The sequence below is a fragment of the Lagopus muta genome, chromosome 5 (genome assembly GCF_023343835.1).
Source record: "Lagopus muta isolate bLagMut1 chromosome 5, bLagMut1 primary, whole genome shotgun sequence".
NCBI classification, from domain to species: domain Eukaryota; kingdom Metazoa; phylum Chordata; class Aves; order Galliformes; family Phasianidae; genus Lagopus; species Lagopus muta.
This window is the reverse complement of record NC_064437.1, coordinates 53485267-53510837: the sequence shown is the minus strand read 5'-3', so window position 1 is coordinate 53510837 and position 25571 is coordinate 53485267. Positions and strand designations below refer to the sequence as shown.

Below are 25571 nucleotides of genomic sequence, written 5' to 3'. Positions count from 1 at the left end.
CTTAGGGGGAAAAGTACATATATCATGCTTGGTCTGTATCTTGTTAGTGAGGAAAGCTTTAAAGTGGAAAATCGGTGTCTGCTTTCTTCCATTACCAGAAATAGAACATCTTAATATTATTTTTTTCCACAGCTGAGGTGAAGTAAAAAACTGCAGTCTGGAGAGCAAGGTGGAAGAGAAGTTTTAAAGCTGAGAAAGAACAAGTGATGCTCCTAGAAAGCTGTGTTCTTCCTAATTGTCCAGTGGAGACAAAGCGAAGCGCTGGCACAGCGTGCAGATTTTCCCATCTACTTCAAAGCAGATTTAATGAAATTCTTTTTTTTTTTTTTTTTTTTTCCAGTGAAAGACACACTGGAAGCATTTCCACAGTATTTGCAAAGCCTCTGCATATCTGGAGGGGAGGTGCGGGAAGAGAAGTGAGCACCAGGGGATCTTCCCAGGGCACTGCCCCATGACTGCAGCACTTGGGGCTGCAATGGGCTCAAAGGTTACAATGGGCACAGGGAAAACACAGGAATTAAACCCCTTCTCCAGTAATGACAACAATAGTAACAACAAATGAAGAAGCCTTCCCACAGCTGTAGGCATTTCATCCTGCCAAATGCTGAGCATTGACAGCTCCACCTCAGCCATATAACCCTCAGCAGGGACACAGCTCTCCCTTAGCTGAGTTCTCTGAGAGGAAGATGGCGCTGCAGGGGATGCCAGTACTCAGTGCTGTCCTTCCTTTAAGTGCTGCTGACCCCAGGATGTAGGGCTCTTGGGCAGATTCTGCTCTCAAAGGTGAGGTCAGGTATGGGAGATGCTGGGCAGTGTTCAGGTGATGTATGGCTTTTTATGGGATCAAGGCAGAGCTGGGGCTGCTTGGGTGCTCAGGCAACACAGGAGCTTAGCGTGGCTCCCTCCTGCCCTCAAACTCCTGATATCCTGAACTCTGCTTCACACTGAGACAAACCTTGATCTTGGGTAGGAAATGCTGTGCTGTACCTGGAGCATGTGATGCTCATTCCTCCCTGCCCGGTGCAGCAGGCAGAGGATGGGGAGCAGGTTAGCAGCCCACTTTGTGTCTGTTATTCCAGTCCCTGAAAGGGCTGCAGATGAACTAAGTAAGGGGCTGAGTAAATAAAGGATTGACCTTTCACCCTTGGGGGCCAGAGGGCAGCTCCAAACTAGTGTTAATGTGAAATGGAGAGGCAAACTTTGCAGGCTCTGGAGGAATTTGCCCTGGAAGCATCAAAGAAGGTAAAGGACTCGTGTGTCACGCTGTCTGCGCCAACATGAGGTGATGGCCCTACCACCCATGGCAGTGCTTTCTGGTGGGGATGCTGCAGCTGAAGCAGGTCTGAGGGAAGGGTGAAGGGAAACTCAGTGGCTGGAGCTGAGTGCCCAACCAACATTTGGCCATCAGTGACCCATGGCTGAGTCAAATGATAGAGGCAGAAGACCACAAGGGATGGGTGGGTCAATAAGAGGTGGCAGATGGATGTGGCTGCTGGAGGGCAAGTGGATAAAGGGCACAGCTTGGAGATCTGGGGATTGGCAGAGAGGGGCTTAGGTTTGTTGGGGGGTGTTGTTCTAATGGGGGAAGACTAGATGGTGTTTTAAGCTGTTTCTTTTCTTGGTTTCAGGGTAGTAATGCACCAATGCTCATAGGAGAGTCCCAACCTCAGACAGTGATGTGTGCTAACCCCAGAAATGCTGTCTATGGGCACTGCTCTTCCTGTGGCACAACTGATGCTGTGGTACTGTTGTGCAAACCTTTTCCCCGGGGTGAAAGATCCCCCGTCCCCCAAAGCACCCCGTTAAGAACTTCCACACCTCATTGAGCTGTTATTAATAGGGGTTTTGTCGAGTGTCACAGCGCAGTCATAAAATACATTAACATTATCATGTAATCTTATTTAGCAAACGCTTGTGCTGCTTTGCCCTTGGTGATTGCATTTGGGAGATGCAATATTTATGGAAGGGGAAAAGGAAATGTCTTGGCTCATCTCCTCCGAGCAGTAAAAGTGCTGGGGAAAATAAAAGGTGCCGGGAGGGATTGGGGGAACCTGGGACGGTGACGTCAGTGCTTGATGGGACTCCGAATCTGGGAGCTTTGCTGCTGAACCTCCCCTGGAACAGAGAGGGACGCAGATCCGGGCTTTGCTGGGACTTTTCCACCTGTATTGGAACCCAGCGCTCCCCCTGGATCTCTGCTTGAACCTGGGGCTGCTCTGGGGCGATTTATTCTCCAGACGTCTCTGTTTGTAGCGGCACTTCGTGATGGTGACTTGCGGAACCGAAACCTCAGCATCTCCTCCTCTCCCCTCGACGTGCTCTGGCGCGGTGTGTATCCGCCTGCCGTCGGGCCCCGCCCGGGGGGTCTGCTTGGGGAGTCCGGGGGCAGCGATACTGGAAATCGCTACTAATTGCAGGTGGAAAACGCAATTAATACACCTGGAAACAACGCAATTAATCAGTTTAATTTACAAGTGTGGAGAAAGCTGTTTGTGCAAACGCTCGATGGTGTTTAAACCCCGATAATCCCCACGACTGGGTATAGTGTGCGCGTTACGGAACGGGAGCTGTGCTTGGAAACCTCATTGCGACCGAACTTTCCATCATCTCCCTCTTTTTGGTCACAGGTAACCCTTAACCCACCCTGCGCTGAAAGAGGCAGAACTCGGCTTTCCTCCTGTGGGCGGAGGAAGAGGTGTGGAGCGCGGTGTCCCCCCCGGCTTTAGGAGCAATGGGGGCTCCGAGTACGGCTCGTCTCCGTCCCCACAGCCCGAGCGGGGCGGTCCGGTCTCATCCGTGTCCCTTCCGACTGCGGTGCCTCCGGCCATGCTCTCTGAGGGCTAATGCAAACAGCAGCAAATTAGGTTTAAGTTTACCCATTGGCTCTGCCGTAATTTCTATTTGCTTTTTGTGTGCTAATTAACCTCGGGGAGGGAAAAAGGGAGGAAAGAAAAAACCCAAACCAACAAATAAACAAACACGAGGAGGGTTTGGGAGGTTTTACGGCTAAGCCCGTGACAATGTTTGCAATAATTAAGATAGTTATTATTGGATCTTCTTGTTAGTGAAAGCTGCTCTGGTAGCGGAGCCGGGCGTGCCGCTCCCCGTCCGCGCGCCCTTTGCGGAGCTGCCCCTGCCCTCGGGGGCTGCTTTTAAGCTGCGAGGAGGGAGCGAGGGGAAGAGACAAAAATCTGTTGGCAAAACAGGACTTTGTCTGATCGCGAAAAGGCCCGGGGGCTGGAATAGGCGGTAGACAAAAGCCGCTCCCCCGGCAAACAAACACGCGGGGCAGCTGCCGACAGCACGCAGCCACCCGCTCGGTCGCGACAGGCCTGGCTGTCGCAGGGGGCAGCGCTTCGGGAGCCCACGCGTGCTCCCTCGTTGAATTCGGAGCCTCAATTAGCTGGCACGAGAGGTGTGTAATTAAGCCGGGAGTTATTAACGGGGCAGAGCCCCCGGTGTCCCTCGTTGCCGTCGGTGCCCGCGGGGGTGGCGGCCAGACGCCGTTCATTAGCGGGGCTGGTGCGGGGCGGGTGGCCGAGGGGAAGGGGCTAATGGGATTTCACGCATTTCTGCACGGTGGGGAGAGGGGCTGCTGCCGCAAGACCAATAACTTCTTGGCAGATGCTCCTCCGGCGAGCGGGAACGTTGAATATTCATGCAGTGCCCCCGGGTGCTTCAGTCCCCTCCGAAGGGACCTAGCTCGGTGATTTTGTCCCCATCGGGCCACCGGCCTGTTGCATGCCCTTGTGCCAGGAATAGAGGCACACCGCACCGGGAAGCACTGGGATCCCTCAGCTCCGAAGTGCGGCCCAGAGCTCCGCTCCCCCGGCCCCGCCGCCCTATGAGCCCCGCACAGTTCGCTCGTTTGTAACCATAAACGGGAGAAATATCGGTGCGGGTGAAGTTTGCGCCGTGCCGCGGATCCCGCAGCGCCGGGCACTTTATACTCATTAAGTGCAGCGGCGCTAAGTCATTACCGTAATAAGGAGTTATGCTGAATACAAGGGGCCACGTTTCCAAAGCCATAAATTACAGCTGTCAGTGCGTATTCTAGGGATCAACGGAGCTGGGAGTAATTATTTACGGCGTGCTTTATAGAGCAATTAAAAATTCCCCAAATAGTGTTAATTGCTTTCAGGAAGAGCGGCCCACCCTTTCCGAGCCCGAGGAAAGCCGTTGCCCGCCCGGCCCCAACGGGGCGGGGGTTTTGGGGGGCCGTTGCTCGATGAGGGAAACGAGATTCGGAGCTGAGAAACCCGCACGGCTTCGGCTGCTGCAGGGAGGGGAAGGGAAGGCGCTCTTCTCGGCCTCTGTCGCGACAGATCGCGACGGACCGAGGCGTGGCTGCTCTCCAAAGGGGCGCGACTCGGCCCCGCATGTGCTGCCTTCGGTAATTGATTTCACAGGGGATGGGGAGGGAGAGAGAGAACTTCGGCGAGTGATGGATGTGCGGAAGGGTGAATAATCGCCCGGGGCCTGGAGAGCCCCCCAGGCAAAAGAAATGAACGAATTAAGGAAGGAAAAAGGGAAGGAGACGCCCGGGGTTGGGGTGCCGGTATTGAAGTGAGGTCTGCCCGCAGCCGCCGCTCGATCCGATTTTAGGAAATAGCGAAGATGTTGCAAGTTCCTGAAAGTGCTGCTCGAAACGCAGTCTTTGGAGGAAGAGCAGCGCTTGCTGGGACACTGCCAAAGTGCCAGGCGTGCCACTTTTGTCCCCGGTCCCCGCAGGAGGGCTTTGTGTTTCGCAGCAGCTGCCGGGCCGGGGGCAGCTCGCAGCGCTCCTGGGAGCCTCGAGCTCCGGAGAAGAGCGATGTCCGACGGGGAGCCCTCGAAATTCAGCAAAGCAGAAGGAAATGGGAGCAGAGGGTGGAGGTCAGGCCCCGGTTGGGCTGTCCCTCTCGGCTAGCAGGAGGCAGATGCACCGGATCAATGAGAAAACCTGAGAAAGGGTCCCAGATCTTTGTGGGAGGGGAGGGAAGCAGTCTCGTCTCCACAACAGGGCTTTTCCCAGTCCCTAACCCCGAGCTGGGGTAAGGCTGAGCCACTGCTTTGGGAATGAGCCTGTTCCTGCAGCTGCTTGAGGATGGCTGAGGGGGAGCAAAAGTTTCAAGGCTGTGAGGAGCATGTAAGGCTGAGCTGGCTGTCCTGGGACACCTCTGCCACCGGGCTGTTCATTTGTAGGGGCACTGGATGCACCTCAAAGTGAGTGCTGATCCCCATTTTCTCTCCTCTAGAGATGTGAACCTGAAAGCACCAGGACTGGCCCTGACTTGGCCGGGTGTGAGAAATTGTAGCACTGCGTGCAAAGCCCCCTTCAGTCCCAGAATTGGAGAGCTGAATGCTGGAGTGAGCTGCCAGTTCTCACAAGGCAGGGCATTTCTAGAGCCTTGTGCTCTATGGCTCTTTCGAGCCCCAGCCATGGAAACTGAGGCCAGGAGCAGTTTCAGCTGGAGCATCTGAACCAGGTGTTGCCATGGGGCTGAGACAAGCAGTGCGCAAATTCCCAATGCTATGAGCTGCATGGCTTCCTCAAGGTTGCAGGTGAGGTCTGTAGCCTGTGCAGGAATTAAATCCTGGGGTTGTGCATCATCCCCAAACTCATCAATAATTCCCATCGACCTCCAGAGGTTTGAAACCCCAGCTGCCCCACATGTATAGGGGCAGGAAAAGAGGCTCAGGCTGGTCTCTGGAGAAGGATGAAGGCAACAGCAGACTTGGGGGACTAGAAGGCCCCTGCTTGGGTGCAGCCCCCTGGACCCGCTGGCCCCAGCCCTCGCTCCCTCCCTCCCTTCCCAGCTCCTCCTAACCACAAGGACTTTGGTTGATGGAGCTGGCGCCAGCGAGTTCCCTGAAGAGTTCAGAAGTCAAGAACTGAGGCAGGTATGGGGAGGGGGGAAACCTGACCCCGGCAGGCGGGGGATGAGGCGGCCAACTGGGCACCGAGCTGGGCATGGGTCTGTCAGGAGCTGCTGCCCACTGTACCCCTATAGTGTCCCCACAGTATCCCTGCAGTGTCCTTGCTGTGGGGCTGTGGTGATAAGAGGGCCCCCAGTGAGGGTCTTGGGGTGCCACAGCACCCTGATGCTGGGATGTATGGGTGGACAGACATGCAAGAATGCAGCTGTGCAAGTGACTGTGGAGATGTGGAATTGTGGGGCAGCATGATGAACAAAATACTCATCTCCCCACAGGCAGGTGCAGGAGGTGGTGGTGGTGGCAGTGGTGGTCGTGGAGGCACAACAGAGGGATAGGGATAAAGCAGAACGCAGCTGGGGGCAGCGAGCACCCCTTCAGCCCTCGCCCTGGGGGGAGCAGGAGGAACCAGTTTGTGCCCTGGGCAATGAGGCCCCACGGCAAAACCTCACAGCAAGGAAGGTAGGCCTGGGCCCCCACCACCTCCTCCTGTGCTCCCCCCTCCAAGGGCAGCTCCCTTCCAGGACAGGGCATCTATGGGGACCTTCCACCTGTGCCTCCATTCAGGGGTTTGGCAATAGGGGCACATCCTCCTGCTCAGCTTTTGAGAGGTGCTGAGATTTGAAACTGAGAAAACCCATCTGGAATAAGGGGAGAGGCAGAGTTCTATCAGAGCCATTGTTGCTCTTGTTTCTCATGATCTCCAGGACCAAAAGCCCCCTCCTGCCCCACACCAGGTCCCACTGTTGCTCCTTGGGGGAGAAGACTGTCTTCCCGAGTCTCCCTTGCCCACCACAACGTCTCTGCACTGCCCTGCACACACCCAGCGCAGCAGTGCTGCCTTTATAGGGCTGAGCCGGCTGGTGAATTTTTTTTTCTTTTCAAGGGGGGGCCGGGGAAGAAGAAACTCCTTTTCTCATGTGCTCCTCTCCGCTGTCATTCACTCGGCTCCTTTCAGCATGCAGCCAATGGAGAGTGAGGGCCTGGGAGCAGCAGGCCTTGGGTAGTGTGATTGATGGGCAAACAGGACGGAGGGGCTCTCGCACACGCACTCCGCAGCGCTCAGCTCCGCGCCGCGGGGCTCCGGCTCCACATTGCCGGCGGGGGCTTCGGCTCCTGGTCCTCGCGCGTCGGTGCGTGGGTGCCTCGGGGGTGGTGGTGTCTTGGATGGGGGCTCGAGGTGCTATTGGAATCCGAGGGTCTCGGGGTGTGGGCTGCGTCTAACGCGTGCGCCCCGGCGATGCGTGGCTCTGAGTGTGGGGCTGGCTCGGAGCGGTCGTGCGTGGCTCTGTCGCGGTGTCCCGGGGCGCTCAGCTGCGGCGCGATGGGTCTGAGAGCGTAGTGCCTGCCCGCGCCCGGCTCCTGCGTTCTGCTGCCGCTTTCTGGGGTCTGCGCCGCTGTGCCGGGGTCCGGCGGAGTGGCCCCGGGGCTCAGTGCGCGGCTCCGCTGCCGGAGAGAGGACGGACGGCGGAGGCATGGAGCACCTCGGGGCTCACCACCTGCACCAAGGCCAAGCCGAGCCCATCAGCTTCGGCATCGACCAAATCCTCAACACGTCGGAGCCGGGCAGCTGCATGGTGTCCCACTCGCGGCTGCAGGACTCGGCCGATTACGGCCTGGGTTGCATCGTGGGCAGCGCCTACAACACGGTCACCGGCGGCTACGGGGCGAGCGGCGGCGGGGCCGGAGCCTACGGCGGCACTTCGTGCAGTATGGGAACCTTGCCCGGCTCCTACAACGTGAACATGGCGGTGAGCATGAACGGCAACGCTTTGAGCTCGGCCGGGGGGGTGATCCGCGTCCCGGCCCACCGCCCCGTAGCCGGCGGCGTGCACCAGCCCCTCTCCGCCGCCGTGCCGCCGGTGAACGGCATGAACAGTCTGACGGGGCTCACCTTCCCCTGGATGGAGAGCAACAGGCGGTACACAAAGGACAGGTTCACAGGTGAGTCGGGACCCCCTCCACTCTCCCCTCCTCGCTGGGCAAGCAGGAGCCGGCGCCGGGCCGTCGGGGCTGGAACAGGCCGGGAGCGCGAAGGGGTGGGAATGCGGGAGCATTCCGGCTGCCCTGCGTTTTATTGTCGTTAGCATTATTATAATTCTTGGGGAAAGGCGGAGAACTCCTCAAGCCCCCGCCGCCCGCACAAGCACCCACCCAAAGTTGCCTCGTCGATCGAGGCGCCGTCAGTAGCCCCGGCCGGCTGAGCGCGGTGGTCCCTGTCCGTGCGGCCGCTTCGGTCCCCTCGTGCCCCGCTCCCCGCTGCGCTCAGCGCTTCTCCGACCAACGGAGACTTTGCACAGCCCCGAGCGGAGTTGGAGCCGCTTCCCGAAGCCGCCACCTTTTCCAGGTGTAGCCGCGCTCGTTTATTATTTTCGGTTTTGTTGTTGTTGTTTCCCCTAACAAAGCAAAAACTCCAACAACGAAAACAAGGAGGAAAAAAACCCCAACCAACAAAAAACAAAACAAAACAAAAAAGAAAAAACAAAAAAATACTAACAACGAATCGTAACTGGGAAAATTTTCTCGGCCGCGGCACCGGGACCGCTTTTGTCCAAGTTCCCGTTTCGTTTCGCTTCGCTCGCACTTGGCCCCGTCCCCGCGGCCCCGACCCTGCCCGGCCGCACAGCCCGCGAATACTGCGGGTTTTACCCAATTAGTATAATTTTTTTTTTCCTGATTATTATTTTCGTGGAGAAAAACAAACGAAACGAAACAAAAACGAAAAGCTAATCCCGTTTTCAACGCTCGAAGTTATTCTTTTGGGTACGAAACGAGCGGGCAGGGCGGTTACCGCCGCGCCGAACCGAAATTACCCCCGTTCCCGATCGTGCGGGACGAGGAGCACCGGGCCGGGCCCTCTGCAACGCTCCCGGATCGGAGCGGTGGATCCGGGCCAGGCCGGACTGCGGGCAGACAGCAGAACCCTCCCCGGCCCCAAACTCCCACTCTCCGCTGCTTCACTGCTGCTTTTTCGTTTCTTCCCCAAAGCACCGTGTTGCCCCTCCACCCCAACTCCGCCATTGCTTCTCGGTTTTTTTTTTGTTTTTTTTTTTTTTTTTCTTTTTCTTCCTTTCTTTTCTTCTTCTTTTTCTTTCTTTTTTCTTTCTTTTTCTTTCTTTTTCAATTTTTCGGCCTTAGGGCTGCAGAAAACCGGGTAGAAGCCATGCGAGGAGCTGCCCGCCCTGCTGTGCTCGCAGCTCGGCGGCCACCCCGGGCTCTCCTCCCCTATATGGCCACCGAGGTCAGAGTTTGGTGCCCAGCCGCGATCCTCCGTCAGTGCCCATCTCTGCTCCGCGGCTCCAATGTGGGGGGGGGCCCAGCCCAGTGCCCGGGAGCCGGAGCCCTTGTGCTGATGTGTCGCTGCTTGCTTCTTTGCCTTTCATCCCCCCTTCCATGTCCCCCCCAGTGGCCCTCTCACCCTTCACTGTAACACGCCGTATAGGTCACCCCTACCAGAACCGCACACCCCCCAAGAAGAAGAAGCCACGCACGTCCTTCACCCGCCTGCAGATCTGCGAGCTGGAGAAGCGCTTCCACCGGCAGAAGTACCTGGCCTCTGCTGAGCGTGCAGCCCTGGCCAAGGCCCTCAAGATGACAGACGCACAAGTGAAGACCTGGTTCCAGAACCGGCGCACCAAGTGGAGGTGAGGGGCTGCGGGTCGCAGTGCGGGGCCACTCCTGGGCTGGGGGATGCGGTGGTGAGAGCACTACGGGTCTGCATGTGCGTGGAGGCGCCTCGGTGTATGCGCACGGCTGGTGTGTATGTGTGCGTGCACAGCTGTGTGCGTGCAAGCAGGGCATGTGTGCACGGCTGCACAGTGTGAGTGCCTCTGTGTGTAGGCCACGTGTGTGTGCACACGTGTGACCCTGCACGCAGATGCGTGTGCAAGCCAGCTGTGTGCACATGGATGCGTGTGTGTTCAGCGCGTGTGTATTCAGTGTGAGCACAAGGGAGTGTGTGCAGACATGCATGTGTGTGAAAGGGTGGTAGGCACATGGTGCACGTGTTCCTGGGCTGCAGTATGCGGGACCCCCAACACCCCCAACCTGGAAGAGAGCCCTGGGGCGGCCTGTCAGGGAGTGACAGCTGTGGCTGCACAGCCCCAGTGCCGCATAGGCAGTGGGACCCTCTGGGACCCCTCTGTGCTGGATGGTACTGGGGCGCCTGGGCTGGATCCTGCACCTGGTGCTGTTGGGATATGGAGCCCTGCATATGCTCAGATTTTGCCCCCCGCAGGGCTTACTGCTCCTCCTTGTAAAAATGCATTTTTTCTTCCTGGATGTGCCAGTACATGTGGGCAGGAGAGGAGGTCGGGCTTTCATAGAGCTCCCAGTGCTGCAACTTCCCAGGGTGTCCCTGGAGAGGCAGTCAGCTTTAGTGACAGGCTTCAAAGCTGAGTGAGGGGCAGCTGGGTGGCTGTTCTGCTGGGTGCAGAAGGGAGGCATCTTTTGCTTTTCCTACACGCAAGCTGCCTGAATGGGTGTGCACTGCCAAAGCAAAGGGTTCCAGGCAGGAAAATGGGGCCATGCCTCTCCCCCCGTACTCCCTCCCTCCCTTTCCAGATGGATATTCCTTGCACAAAGGGCTGAATCCTTCCATAGGATACTCAAGCTGATCCTAGGTATTTTGCAAGTTAAAGTTTTGCTCCTGACTGTTTCCATATTTTCTTCAGTGTGGGGGAAATGGGCTTCCCCAGGAGCTGCGTGGGTTTGGATGAGCAATGGGGGATATGGAGCTTGAAACCAAGGGGTGAGCCCTCAGCAGTTTCCTCTCATAAAGAGCCCACGGAGGAGAAGCTCCTCCAGCACAGGGAAGCTGTCGGCTGGAGGGGTTTCTGCTGGCTAAGGACAAGGTCCTGGATGAGGAGGAACAGCCCTGTACAACAGGGTCAAGCTGTCTTCTAACCTGGCTTCCTAAGGAAGTGAGGCAAATGTGGCTTGGCTGGCTCTCCTTGTGTCTGTCAATACTCCTTGCGTCTGTTGGCTAAGTTCAATCCCCTTTGGCAGGGGAGCAGAGGATACAAACCTATTCATACACTTGACAAAGAAAAATAGCTGGGCGAAGAGAATGGAATGACTGGTTCTGTCGGAGGGAAAGGCTGCAGCCTGACCTCAGCCACAGTATTAGACATGGGAGAATCCACACGACCCTGAGCTTGAATAAATAAGGGCTACGGGAGAGCTGTGCCTGTGCCTGAAGCCCCTTCCCTGCTTGCATCCGTGGGAATGAGGTGGTTGAGTATTCCCCTCCCCAGATTTGGGTGCTCGCTTGAGACACGGGCATGAAGTTTGGTTCCTTCCTCTGACTGAGCAGATCTGAACCTGCAAACCCCAGCCTGCGGCAGAAGGGTGAGCGCACAGCCAGGTGCTGGTGGCATCGTGCTCCAGCTGCCCGGCCGTGGGGCTCCCTGTTCCCAATCCCAGGAGCATCTCCTCCGTGTGCATGCAGTCATTAAAAATTCATTGCAGTGCAGACTGAGCCGCTCCGGTGCCACAAGAGCCCCCGTTGCCGGGATGTGTGACACAGGGAGATGTTGACACTGTGATGAGAACAGGGACTGAGCCGTGAGCAACACGCTCCCTGTGCACACCTGGTGGCCTCGTGCCCCGTGTCCCCAGCCCTGCTCCAGGTGTCACCACTGCACTCAGAGCTGCCACCTCCGATCCCTATGGAGGAAGAAGACAGGATGACTTGTGTTCCCTGCGAGTTGCTAAATTAAAAAGCTGTCATTACCCCTGTCTGTAAGCAAGGGAGGGGTGTCAGGGATGCTCCCCGGTGGGAGCTGGGGCACTGCAGGTTGCAGCCATGGAGGCAGGTATGTGGGATTTTCCTTGTGGATTTAAGCACACTGGGACATTCCTCTCCTATCCCCTCCTCCCAGACACTCCAGGGCTTGGACCTGCAGGGCATCTCCGCCAGCCTCCCCCCTAATCCACCCCCGGCGGGCTCAGCTCTGCCTCTGTCATTCCAGACAGATGTGTGTCTGACCTGTTCTTAAAAACTCCCTTCTCTGCCCTGCCCAGTCAGCGTTGTTTGGCATTTGGTTGTTCTCATTGCTCTGTGTGTTTCTAGTATTTAGACTATGTTTTGCTGCTTGCAGGGTGTGATTTTTATCCTGTTTACTGTGAACATCTCCTTGCTTCCATCTCAGTACTGCAACCCAGGGGAAGAGGTGGCAGATTTGAGTGTGGGAAGGGGTGGAATGCCGCCTGTCTTCCCCTTTGCCGGGTTACTACAGACCCCTCTGAGGCATCCCCTGGGTCCCTGCTGCAGCACTGCAGGAAATTGCACTTCATAGTGCCCTCTTTGCTCATTTGGGTGCTTTAATTCCTGTGTGGCTTTCTCCCAGGGCCAGAAATAAAGTGGAGCTTTTCACCTCAGCTTGAGGGAGTGATTTTTCCTTAGGTCAAAGAAGCTATCCACAGCCCACAGTGCATGGAACATACCAGTGGTTTGTGGGGCAGGGGTCACGGCTGTGTCCCGAGCCCCAGCCCTTCTTTTCCTCCCCATTCCCACCCCACAACCCCCTGATGTCTGCCTTTCTCCTAGGAGGCAGACAGCGGAGGAGCGGGAGGCCGAGCGGCAGCAAGCGAACCGCATCCTCATGCAGCTGCAGCAGGAGGCCTTCCAAAAAACCATCAACCAGCCCATCCAGGCCGACCCCATCTGCGTGCACAACTCCTCTCTCTTCGCCCTGCAGAACCTCCAGCCCTGGTCTGACGACTCCACCAAGATCACCAGTGTCACTACCGTCGCCTCCGCCTGCGAATAAGGGCCAGCATCTGTGGTGTCCCCTTTGTCACAGGGCACACGTGCGTTCCATGGATCATCCCTCTACGAGGACCAATGGGGAAGGGAAATTCGGCCCCCAAACTCTCCCTGCCTGCAGGACTGCAGAGCAGCAGCGGCTCGCCTCCCCCCAGCCCTTTTGTTCTTCCTAAAGTCTCTGGTGCCGGCCTCAAACTTCCTGACACGCTGCCAGACAAAGCTGAGCCCTGACAGACGTGGCCGCGGGCGAGTGCCCGGCTGGAGGAACTTCCTCTGTGTTCGGCAGGACTCGGGGCATCCCACAGGACTACACGTATATACGAGGTGCGTCTGTAGGTACGCACTTCGGACTGACTGGAACAAAAGGACGCGGCTCCCTGGGAAGCGAGTTTGTGCAGCCAGGCATCATGCTGGGCTCTTGGCAGCTGGAGACGTTTGGGGATGCAACAAATGGAGAAAGCCACCCGTCTCTCGGCCTCCCAGCAGCAATTTCTGCTGGCAGCAGTGGCGAGCCCTTTGGATCTCACCTAGCAGCATCTCCTCCCCTTTTTCATTATTTTTTTTCCTGCGAGGGGGGAAGAAGTGAAGGAACTGACAGCCTCCTGAGGACGGTAAATGTGATATCTCAATTGCGCCAAGAGCCCAAACTGTCCCTGGCCGCCGTGGCCACGGCGTCGATCAGCCTGGGCTTTAATAATGAGGAGAGCCCGGCTGGGCAGGGCTGCTGCCGCTCTGTTCCGTGGGTTATTTCCATATCATTTGCAAAGCGTGGCCCGATGGGTTGTTTTGCCCGTGTCCCTTTATGAGGTGGTTTGCGAGGGCGAAAATTGATTTCACTTCTGACTTTGTTGTTTCTTTAATTGTTCTGAGGGAATGAGACACAATTAAGCAAAGCACTTCCTATAGCAAACGCCGGGAATATATAGATATTATATATACAGTATATATTTTTCAGTTACTTATAATCTAAAACAGCACTGCCAATTTAAACAGCTAGTACAAGCAAGCGAGCAGAAAACCTATTTTCAGTGAGATTTTTTTAAAGCTTTTTTTTTTTTTTTTAAGTTATGCACTTATAAGGTGTTTTCTGTGTATTCATTTTATAAAGTGCTTGTGTAATTTATGTGGAAACGAAAAATAAAAGATAAAAAAAAAAGGTCTCCGGGGTACTGAATAAATCATGGAGTGCTTTGCGCTTCCCTATTAGATCCCAGAGAGGAGACGTGGATCGGAGCTGGCGCGGGAGGCTCGGCTGCTTAAGATGAAAATAGAGTTAGTGTTTTTTCCATTCGGCTTTGCTTAAGTCTGCTGGGTTTGGAAGCTCTGGGTGGGTTTAACTCCCCGTCCCAGAGCTGTTTGTAGGCTCTGGCTGTGCAGAGCACCTGTGTTAATTGCAGGAACTGTGGCTCTGCCTTCAGCGTGGATGGGGAAATTCCCCGAGCAGCACACACAGCACTGGGGCTGGCTGTTAGCAGCGGGACTGAGCAGAAAGCGGGGCTGAAGGGAAGGAAACCTCCAGCAGCAGCATGGGGAATTATTCCCTGATGGGGAATTACTCTGCGTTCCATCCGTGCTCAGCCTCGTTCTGGAACATCACCTCGAACAGGAGGAGGAAAGCCCTATGGGTGGGAAAGTTCCACCCTGCTTCCCCCATGGGAGACCCCAGGGATGTGACCTTGGCTCCAGTCTGGCCCTTTCCTCAGCGCTGGGGCTGTGTGAGGATTGCCACCCGGCTGTCCCCAGCTCCTGGCCTAAGAAATGCCATCACACAGATCAGGACTCAGTCCTGGGGTGGGCAGTGCAGCCCGGAGAGGTTGGGAAGAGATAGTACAAATAAGCCATTTATTGGGGTTTGGTTTTGTTTTCCCCAAACCAAATATTGCAGGGTCGGATTCAGTACTTGTGGTCTTTCAGGATTTTCCTACCCTGCAGTCCAACACAGAAATGAGTGCAGAGAGAAACATCTGCAGAGGTGGAAAGACTAAAAGCAAAGAGGGGAAAAAGTGGGAAAGAAAAAGAGAAAGCAGAGGAGAATGCAGAGAGCGTGGATTTGGGGGGATATCTTTAAAAGAGATGCTTTCAAAGAAACAGAATAAAACAAGTCATGGGTGTTTTGTTTTTTTTTTTTCAGATAAATTTGACAGAAGCCTTTTGTTTAAATTCTGTTTGATGCCACAGTGAGGTGTGCAGGGGCCGGCCAGGCTCCTTGCTCAGTACGTGCCCAAGTGGGACGGCTGTGCTTTGGGCCTCACCTCCAGGAGGCATTGCTGCCCCAGGGCCGGGGGGCTCACGTTCTCCTTCCCGAGGTTTCCCTGCAGAAAAAAAGAAACCAACGGCCACAAAATAAATACAGAAGGGATCACACCACTCACCGCTGATATTAAAAGTGTTTTCTATTTTATTATTGTGACACATCAATATCTTAAAATCTAATTCCAGGACAGCCATTTTATAATATCCACATTACTCGTTTCGTATTCCAAAATGTTTCCCAGCAATGCTGAATGTATGATAATGCACATTGGAGGGCGTGTGCTTAGATACAATATTTAGCTACACCTTCTGCTAGAGACTGTTGACTTCCTTCTTTTCTTATCAATCTTTCCTGTTTTAAAAAAGACCAAAAAGAAAAAAAAAGAGAATCTCAGTATGAAACGACAATGTATGTAACATTAGGGACGGAAGAATCCTTGTCTGGTCTTTCTGGCAGCAACTGCTGCTGGAAGGGGTTTTGTTAAAGTGTTTTTTCCTGGATTCATTTTTAAAATTGGTTTTGGGGTGGGAGGATTTTGCTATCTGCATACATGACGGTCTGTGCCCAGACAATAAAGTTGCCTGAAACAGGATGGAATTAAATCTGTAAGAAATGATACAAAATGGTGACATACAGCTGGATGTTTAGACACATCTTGGGGCTGTGCTCACCATGCTGACGGCTGAGTTTGCTTTTTGTGCTGTACCAATTTGGGAACAGGAACATGACTGCACTGAGAAGTGCTGGAAGTCATTTCCCCCTTCCGCTTATCTCACAATGTAGCAAATCCCAAACGTGAAACTGGAGTTAGTGCAAGTTGGTTTTTCAGTATCTGTCCAACTGCCTTGAAGAAATACAGATCCAGCTAGAGAACTTTGGCTGGAGGAGAAAAATTGGCACGAAATGTGACCAAATGCAATGGGTTGCACTGGTTTGACTATGGATGTGCTGAGCTTTTGAAAGCAAAATTTGGAGTTGGGGCAGAGTGGGGGGTGGGGAGCACAGCAGTGAAAGGAACACCAAACATCTGTGCGGAGCTGGAGGAGACAAAGTACAGCTGGATGGGCTGCAGTCATCTGGGCTCAGCCCCAGCTCAGCGAGCTCCATGGGCACAGGGGAGAGAGAAGCCTGGTCTGCATTGAGAGGCCTGGTCCCCGTTGAGCAGCACGGTCCGCATTAAAAGGCTTGGCCCCATCAGTAGCCCTGCTTCCATCGAGTGGCCTGGCCTTCTGCAACAGGCCTGGTACTCAACTAAAAGCCTGACCCCCACCTGGTCCCTATCCACCCAATCAGCTGAGCAGCAGGATCATCCAAAATGAGAGATGGCTGCCTTGGCTCCACCAGGGCTGGGGGTGTTGCTGGAGCCCTGGGCTGGGGATGAAGGAGCATTCTGTGATTCTACAGAGATGAGCGTGCTCCATCAGCATCCCTGCAAGCAGGCTGTAAGGGTGCATGTAGCTTCTCTGGGGCTGTGCTGTCCTGTCTGAGAGGTGTTTGGTGGCTGCCTGACAGCAGAGGATGACCGGCAGCAGGCATTTGTGGGAGGATCACCAGGCAGGTGTGCCTAGTCCCAGACACAGCTTGCTGTAATTAATAATAAAGGGAGGATCCGTTCCCACCAGCAGCAATGTATAGGATCATTCCTCCCTCCCCGTGCCTCCATGGGGGCTGTTACAAGGTTGTGGTTATTTTTTTTCTTGTTATTTTGCTTTAACTCTCCTAGTGAGCAACTGGTTCTTCCTGCTGCTGTCGCTTGGCTGTGCTCACAATTAAACTGCTTAAATCAGCGCTGTTGGGGGGGAGCAAGGACTGCTGAGGGCAGAGCCCCCACCACGGGCAGCTCAGGTTCTGGGGGTGCTGGGAGTGCAAAAGCTGTTCTGCTGAAAGCAGGGTGGGTTGTGTGGTAAAGCAAACCCTGTCTGGTGTTCTAGGACAGCTGGAACCTCTTAAATTAATTTTTGTTTTGTTTTCTGCTAGAAAAATACTTGTTGAGTGATGCTGATTTCTTTGTGCGATGATGAAGATTTGCTTCTTTGAAAAGCCTCTTGTGAAATAAGGTTTGCATTTATCAGAATAGCCCATTTTGAAACCTCATGAATGAAAAGATCTCAATTTGTGAGGAAAATCTGGGGTTCTTTTTAAAATGCTTTTTAGCAGATATTAAGCAAAGGAATGTGTAAAGTAATAGATGATACTAACAAGCTTTTGTTGGAATCAGGTCATCCAGATTGCCTCTGTTTCTGTAGATCTCTTTATGAAACTGGCTGGCATTCTTATTTGATTATTGTTATTTTTTGCTTTAGTTACAGTAGGAAAGTTTATCACGATATGTCAGTGCTCATCCAATAACAGAATGCAGGTTCTTTGCCCCTGTTCATCTCCTTTGCACAGAAGCATTTTGTTTTAAATGAAGTCTACAAATATATGTAAGTAAAAATTAAAAATATACTCAGAAGATTATTTTTTTTTTTCCCAAGGGCAGAAGTTAACTTGGCTTTTCTGAAGCAGGGAAGAAATGTCTGGCTTTCCCCTCTTTCCATGTGGGGTAGCCTGGGCAACAGCAAACTGTGTGCTCCCTTCCAGCTGAAATCATGCTTGTGCTTCAGGAGCAAAAACCAACTGTTGAGATGGAGGTGAGGTGTCCCAGATCTGATTTTTGAGTAGGAACAAGAGAGGCTTGAGAAAACTCGTTTTCTCCTTTCCTCCAAAGAATGTGAGAAGCTGCGGTTAGCTGCCTGTCTCCTAGACAGCAGTAGCCTAAAAATAACAAACGAGAGATTAAAGAAAATCAATCAATATATACTTCTAAAAAAACCTACAGTTGGAAAGCCTTGCAATGGGCGGGATACAGGAAAACACAGAGAGAGCTCCGCTTCCCAGGAGCTTTCCTTTCTCAGCAAGAGGAAGAGCTCGGGCGCTGATGTTTGGAGGTTGGTGCTTGCTGTCCCCAGACTGTGTGGCTGCTGGACTCTTTGGGGCTTAGATAAAGGGTTCATGATGCTGGTGGTCAGCAGTGTGAGTTGGGCGCGTTAAAAAGAGCGTGGCCAGCAGGTCGAGGGAGGTGATCCTCCCACTCTACTCTGCCCTGGTAAGACCTCATCTGGAGTACTGCGTCCAGTTCTGGGCTCCCCAGTACAAAAAAGACAGGGATCTCTTGGAAAGAGTCCAGCGGAGGGCCACGAAGATGGTGAAGGGCCTGGAGCATCTCCCCTATGAGGAAAGGCTGAGTGAACTGGGTCTGTTCAGCCTTGAGAAAAGGAGACTGAGAGGGGACCTGATCCAGGTCTATAAATATCTAAGGTGTGGGGGGCAGAATGGCGAGGCCGGACTCTTTTCAGTGGTGAGTGGAGACAGGACAAGGGGAAACGGCTGGAAACTGCAGCATAGGAAGTTCTGCACAAATGTGCGCAAGAACTTCTTTACAGTGAGGTGACGGAGCACTGGAACAGGCTGCCCAGGGAGGTGGTGGAGTCTCCTTCTCTGGAGATGTTCAAGACCTGCCTGGATGCCTACCTGTGCAACCTGCTGTAGGGAACCTGCTTTGGCAGGGGGGTTGGACTTGATGATCTCTGGAGGTCCCTTCCAACCCCTACAATTCTGTGATTCTGTGTCTGGGATGCCAAGCATGCTGGCTGTGAATCGTGCTTGAGGTGACTGGGATAAGTGAGCACACATGCAGCGAGCTGTGGCCAGGTACCTACATGGCAACCCTGCATGGGGATGTGAATTCGCTGGGCTGAGTATGCTCTTTGCACCCTCATCCTTGTGGAGATGCCTGCAGAGTCCCAGCTTCCATCCCAGCATGGAAAACAAATGCTGAAAACTCAGTTATTCTGCTGGGTCTGAATCTGGTTAACATACCTGTCCCAAGGTGGGAGGTGGCACATAGAGCACAATGTGCTCTCTAGGACTGCAGGACACGAGTCCCCTGGAGCCATACATAGGCAAAAAAAAAAAAAAAGCAGTTGGCACACATCCTGCTAGTGAAACCAAGCCTGGGGGATGAACGCTGTGAACACAGCAGGGGAAACCCAGGCAAGCAGAGCCACACCTGCAGTGTTACCTGAATGAAAAGAAGTCCTGTGAGCACTCATGGATGGGAGATGCCGCCAAAATAAGGGTGCTGTGCTGCTGAACTTCTGCACTGAGTATCCGGCTCCCCTTCCTGTGGAAATCCCTAACGGCAACCCAAATGGATCCTGGTGGGATGGGGAGAGTGGAGACTCCACCGTGCAAACCGTGTGGCGGCAGGGAGGGGCTCTCTTGCAGCGCTGCCTTGCGTGGCTCTGAGCTCACGGTTCCTCGTTCCAGGTGCTCTCCTGCAGCCACGCACGGGTACATCACGGGGGGGTTTGACACGCAGGACGGGGTCCCCAGCTCCGCACCCTCTCTGTTGTGCGGGGGGGGGAGCAGCCCTGGAGCATCCCCAGCTGCGGGGCCGTCCTGCAGCAATTGCGGGTGCCGGGCTCCACCTAGGGGCTGCTCGGGAACGCGGGGCTGAGCCCGGCTGGACGCGGGGAGGGAGCTCCGGGCCGCTCCCTGCATCACGCCTCGGGTGCGAGTGCCCCAGCACGGGGATGGGGGGTTTGGGTTAAAACGATCGGTGCAGAGAAGCTGAGTGCATCGAATGCGTCTTCCAGGAAAAGTAGCAAAAGCTAAAAGAGATAAACAAGGAAGTGATGACTTTTTTTTCTTTGTCAATAATGCTCAAGGAAATCACCTGCATTTTATTGTCCCATTCATACGTTTAATGCTATTAAAACAGGAGTCTGGGCTGAGCTGCAGGAAATCAAAGCATTTAATGAGGCACACACAAGGCCTCCCTCCTCCCTCCCCAAAGGTGATTTGAACCAGTTTAAACAAATGTGTCTTCTCTTAAAATAATTATGTGATTTAGAGATGCTTTTCCCTGGCTCGTATCAAATGACTTTAATGGGGTCTGCTCGTATGTGTGTGTCTGCTTAACCAGTTATTGCTTTTTAAAGCTGCACTCATTCCCCAGTTTTTGCCAGAAAAGTAATTCTGTCTGAGATGGGATTATTTGTGCTCCACCATCACTTGGTATTTATTCCACGGTGCATTTAGTAGTGAAATGGTGCCCAAAGGGCAGAGGCCAAAATGTGATCTAAAACAACGTGCTGAAATTTGGGAATAATATCTTCTGGATGATTTAGCAGCTGTGAAGCTTTTTTTCTCCCCTATTTATTTATTTATTTGCCCTGTTTACAGAAAAGCAAGCCGTTCATGTGGGCCAGGTGAGTCTGTGGATGTGTGCCTGTCATCTTCACCTAACGTCTGTTAGGTGTCTCCTCTGGCCAAATTTGTCAGCCCTGGAGGCTCTACCTTCCTGTTTGTGAATAGTGGGGGCTTGCAGAGTGGTGCTGAGGTGCAGGATATGTGCCAAGCCCAGGGGATGCATGCTATGAGAACAGCGGGGGATATCCAGACAAGCAGAGCCACACCTGCAGTGTTACCTGCATGAAATGGCATCCTGAGAGCACTCATGGCTTGTTGGTGTACAAAATAGAGGTGGGGGGAAGCTGGGAAAAGTCAAAAGCTGCTTTATTTCCTTTTGTAGGAAGGAGAGCAGGAGAACGTAAAGCAGTGGCATTGGAAGGAAGCATTCAGGGCAGCAGACCAAGAAGATTTGGGCTGCATGGCTGTGCTTTACTTGGCAGGTCTGCCTCCTTTCCAGAGCCCCCACCCCTAGGAGACTTTTGCCATGTTAAAACTTCAGCTTTAACCCCATCTGGTTTTGTCTCACCGAGCCCTTGGTGTCTTTTCAGGGTTAGAGCAGCAGCTTCCAGTGGAAATATACTTTGTTCCTGTGTAGCTTAAATCTTTTCTGGAGGAAGAAACCACATCAGCTCACACATCCTTTATGCCTGCAGGAGCTGTGATGCACGTAGCTGCAGTCCCTGCCCCATCACAGTGCTGCAGAGCTGCACTGTTACTCTCTTTGACCTTTACAGAGTCAGAGAAAACTGCTCCAGCTCCTTTTAAATGCCCTCTCCTGCTGCTGCCATGCTCCCCACCACACTGGTTGCCCTGGGCAGTCCCTATCCTTTTTCCCACCTGGGAAGGTCACATGGATACAGAATGGGGACTGCTGGAGAGTATGCAAGCAGCCCAGGTCCTTGTCCTTCCCCCTCTTGCCATTTTTGTGTGATTGTTCACTCACCTGTTTCACAATTAATTACAAGCTCTGCCTCATTCTCTCCAAGGAGCAGTGTTGATTCATTTGGCCATGCCCTCATCACCCACAGCTGTGGATGCCCTTTTCATGGAAGTGCTGAGCTCCAATGCCAGGATGGAGGTGAAAGTTCTGAGTCCAGATGGGGTGAACTGCCAGCCTGGGCCAGCCTCGTGTGGGCACTGGCACCCAAGGGCCTGAGAGCACAGCAGGGGATTGGCATGACATGAAACCTGCCCTCAGTTCTCCTCTGGAGATGGCCATTGGGCTGTTCTCAGGTTGGTCCCAAGGACCCTCTGAAGTGTGCAGTGATGGGATGGCAGCCTTCTTTGCTCATCTGCTGGATGGGGTGAGAGAATGCTCTGGGGCTTTATGAGGGGAGAAATGGCACCTGGGCTGCAGCAATGTGGGGTGACTTAAGCTATAGCCAGGAGAATACCACTCTGCCTATACCTACATGGTGGATTGCAAGGAAGGGTTCCCAGGGTGGTGCTGCCAAAGTCTTCCATGATTTTGGGGGATGAGGAGCAGCTGGTAACAGCCCAGGACTCCATGTCCCAGCAGTCCCATGTGTGGGGTTGTCCTGGCGGGGGGTTCTACCCTCAGCCCCATTCCTCCCCTGCCCTTGCTTTGTACCTCCCTTCCTCTGCTTCAGAAATCCAGGGCAGGGGCTCAGTGGCACCTCTTTGTTTTGCAGCCCACAGCACACTGGGATAAGGTAACTAATTTGGGGAATGACTCTGGCTATCAATTTCCTGAATGAGTTGGTGGGAAAGGCTTTGAAGGATAAGCCAGATCTCACACGCTCTCTGCCGTCTGCTTGGTCATGAATTACCCTTTTATTTTACTTCCTCCTTGTTCTCATTGCCACACCACTCAAACTAAAATTATTCGCCTACAACCGCAAACGCAGGGATATATCACCTGGAGTGCTGTAGGGCTGTCGCCATATATAATGCTCTGAGCTCAATATTTATAGAGCTACATACAGCACAAATCATATCCAGAAGGCCCGTCGAGCTAGAGAGCTAGGTATAAACTCCAGAAATATCGCAAGCCATCGCTCACAAGAGACTGCCCGGCACAGCCGCTGGCCGTACATCACGCTGTAATGCCATCCGAGTCCGCGCTCGGTGCTGGAGCAGAGCAGAGGTCACTGCCAAGCTTTCCTTCCATAAATCCTAGGCGCTGGCTCTGAGCAAGGTTAGGGGCTGGGGAGCTCCTGGTGCTGCTTCTTGCTGCTGTTGACACCGGGGTGTCCCAGCACTGAGGGTGTGTGCTCGTTTGAGGGCTCTTGGCCTTGCTCTCTGCTGTGGGAACTGGAGAGAAAGGCAGGACAGATGTGATGGCTTGCTCAGACCAACTCTGAAAGCTGTAGGGAACAGATGGCTCATCTGAAATGGGGTTTTGCTGGCTTTTAGGGGGGATCTGAGTCTCTTCTTCTCACCCGCCTGGGTCACATTCTCCTTTATGCCTTTACATTGTGTAGGAATGTGAATTTTCTCTATTTTCTACAGGCTTCTGTGGTCAAGGGCACACAGTTACCTGCCTGTTCGCATGGCAAAGACATAGCTGTCTGTCCCAAGAGTGTCCGGGTCCACTGCCCACCTAGCAGTTCCTCCTTGGCGATGGAGCTCACCCATCACTGGGGCACAGTTCCCCCAGGGCAGACCCTGCTGCACCCCTGGGTTCTTCTCCTTCCTTGGGCAATCCAAAGAGCAAACAAATCCCAGGTAATAAGAACGGCCCAGGTCCCTGCTAGCTGCAGGAGGGCTTTCTGGAGCAGGGGCACTGATGTGGTAGAAATGAGCAATGGGGTTGGGCTGAAGCAATCGCAACCTGACAGCAACTCGAGTTTCTAATTCGTGATGGACTCAAGCTAAGTGGTCTTTGGCTCTCCCCTCTCCCCCAGCAGCATGGCAGGAAGGCTCTGACATTAAGCAAAATAAAATCCAACCCTTAGCATTAAGTAAAACTCCCAGCGTGATGGGTTTGTGGCTTGCAGCAACAGCACAGCAGGAGCATGTTAAAGCCAGTCTCCAGCGAGTGGAAGAATGAAGCTTTGCAAAATCCTGACGAGGCAAAGCTCCTAAAATAACAATTGAATTAAACTTAATTCATTTTCACTTAATACTCTAATAGTGCCTTTAGCAAATGAGACTGTTATCATTTTGAGGAGGAAAATGGGGAGGCGCAGTCTGGATGCAACTCACATCTCCTTAGTGTGAAAGAAAGAAAACGGTGTTGGAAATAAATAACCAGGGGAAGCAGTGCAGACAATTCAGAGGTTTCCTTTGGGGAATAAACACTCCCAAACCTGAGCATATTCATATTCCAGACCCAGGAGTGTGCAAAACTGGCTAATTTTTTCCAGAACCTTGGGGTTTGCTAAGTTTGGGTCATACTCTGCATCCAAGGCTGGTTGGGATTTCCCTCCTCTCTCCTTGTCATGAAGTCCTTCCCTTGGGAAAGCTGCAGATCCCGTGCTGCCAGGCCCTGACTCAGCAGGCAGGTGAGCACAAGCCTGTGCCATCCCATGCACAATGCCCTGGGCACCACCACATTCTGGGTCTTTATTTCCAGCTGTGCCTCCTGTGTGCTCAAGCCCACCCTCGTGGTGCTGCAGGAGGATTTCACTGAGCTGATATCCAGCCTGTGTGCTCCATGACGGCCATGCTGGCTCCAAACTACACTTCCCAGGAGGCCACAGAACAGGAGCAGTGCTCTCTATGATGAGTGCAGGAAAAACGCTCCCTTAGGCTGCTGTGCTCGGTGGTGAATGGGACGGCAGTGGAATGTCAGCACTGGAAGCAGCACCGCTCTGCGAGCAGCTGCACACATTGCAGCAAAATGGGTTTCTCCTCTTAACGCAGCTCTCTGCTGTCACTGCAGCCTTCCTCCAGCAAATAGCCCGAGCTGGCTGTGCAAGGTTGGCCTCGCCCTCTGCTTCTCTCACAGGCAGGCTCTGCTAATCCGCAACTGACAGATGTTTTTGTCTCTCATTCATAGAAACCTTTCTCCCCTTGCCCTGCAAGGGAGGTTTCTGAGACAGCAAGCACACTGTAGATGGGGAAGGAGATCAGGAGTAGGGGCTGCACTCCTCCATCTCTAGGGCTGGTGTCAGCTGTCTGCCTTCCGGGTCTCCATCTAAGAAATGGATTATTTGAGCACTGTTCCTTTGAAGGGAGATTCCTGACTTGGGTGGCAATCAAGGCTCAAGAAAACAAGATGCTGGGTGACCCTTTGTGAGAGTGCAGCGTGGGACCCTCACCCTGTAGGAGACTTGAATAGAGACCCCCAATCCCATTGCAGGGACATGAGCATGGGGATATCGGGGCCTTTTGTGGAGTGCTGCTGACCTCTCATGCCTGGCTTTGGGGATGCCATTAGCAGAGGCGTGAGGTACACTGTGCCAAACCCTTTAAAAGAGGTTCACAGAAAGGCGAGGGGCAAATTCCCTTCACTCTGGGCCATGGTTTCTGCACTCTGGGATGGGCACGGCATGAGGACTGAAGGCAGGAGCTGTTTTGCAGCCTTGCTCATGGGCACTACAGCTGATTTCTTTCCTGCAGTGCAAAGAAAAGGAGAAAGAAGTGAAAAAAATAAAAGCTATTAGTATAAAGAGACCAAGGGCTGTAGTTGAATTAGGTGAGGAACAAATGGGATTATTTGGGAAGAGCATTTGTTCATAAAAGCAATATGTTTTTAAGGAACAAGAAACAGCAGCTGATTACAGGCATTGTGATGCTGGCTTTGTACTGCTGCTCGTGCCGGTGGGCTGGGAGTACCCCAGAAAGGGATATTTTGCCAACACCCTCTGTTTTTTAGCTTTCTAAAATTACTTTCCCTAATAATAATAGTAACAAACTTTCAGTAGGAAGCCCTTCCTGCTCCATCGTCCATCCGTGCTATGCAGGCAGGGAGCTGCAGGATCCGCAGCCTGCAGAGGTCCCCCTCGCCCAAGCTTTGCGAGCCGGGCAGCGCTGATCGCGGAGCGGCGCAGGGCTGAGCGCAGGGAAAGGCCGAGCTGAGCCCGAAGTCCCCCGCAGCCCCCGGTTCACTGCTTCGAGCCGTACCGTCAGGGTGCAGCCCTCGGGATGCTCTCCGGGGAGGGTTGTTTTCCCTCGGGATGTGGGCTCGGATGGGAGGGATGCTGGTAAGGCAGGTAAATTAGCGGCCAAATTAATTAGCACCGTGGCAACCTAGGAACTAGAGGAGAACCCGTGTTTGGGGCAGAGGTATTCATGCCGTGGATTCCCACGAGTGATGGGAATCCCACCACCACCTCTGCCCAAATGCTTGGGTAGGGTTGGAGGAGTAGAGCATGCTCTGCACACTCCCAATTTCCTTTCTTAAGCTCAAAATTGTGCTGTGGGCAGAGCGATGTACCCGCCCACATGCCCACAGCTGTGAGTTTCAACATGTGAGCAAGGACAGCT

General features: G+C 53.7%; 1 protein-coding gene and 1 long non-coding RNA gene across 4 annotated transcripts; both read left to right on the top strand.

Moving 5' to 3' along the window:
* Positions 1-3306: 3306 nt before the first annotated feature.
* TLX1 (T cell leukemia homeobox 1) lies at positions 3307-13830 on the top strand. Its single transcript, XM_048944823.1, has 3 exons — positions 3307-7860; positions 9359-9560; positions 12467-13830. The coding sequence occupies exons 1-3, from the start codon at positions 7392-7394 to the stop codon at positions 12687-12689; spliced, it is 894 nt and encodes a 297-aa protein (XP_048800780.1). The 5' UTR covers positions 3307-7391; the 3' UTR covers positions 12690-13830.
* A 2745-nt stretch (positions 13831-16575) lies between these two features.
* LOC125693223 (uncharacterized) lies at positions 16576-21076 on the top strand. Of its 3 annotated transcripts, none has more exons than XR_007377015.1 (5): positions 16576-16617; positions 16917-16996; positions 17422-17572; positions 20518-20617; positions 20726-21076. It is a non-coding gene; the product is annotated as an uncharacterized LOC125693223 (long non-coding RNA). The 3 variants fall into 3 exon arrangements; XR_007377017.1 differs by having other exon boundaries at positions 17417-17572; XR_007377016.1 differs by lacking the exon at positions 16576-16617 and adding an exon at positions 16681-16830.
* Positions 21077-25571: the final 4495 nt, after the last annotated feature.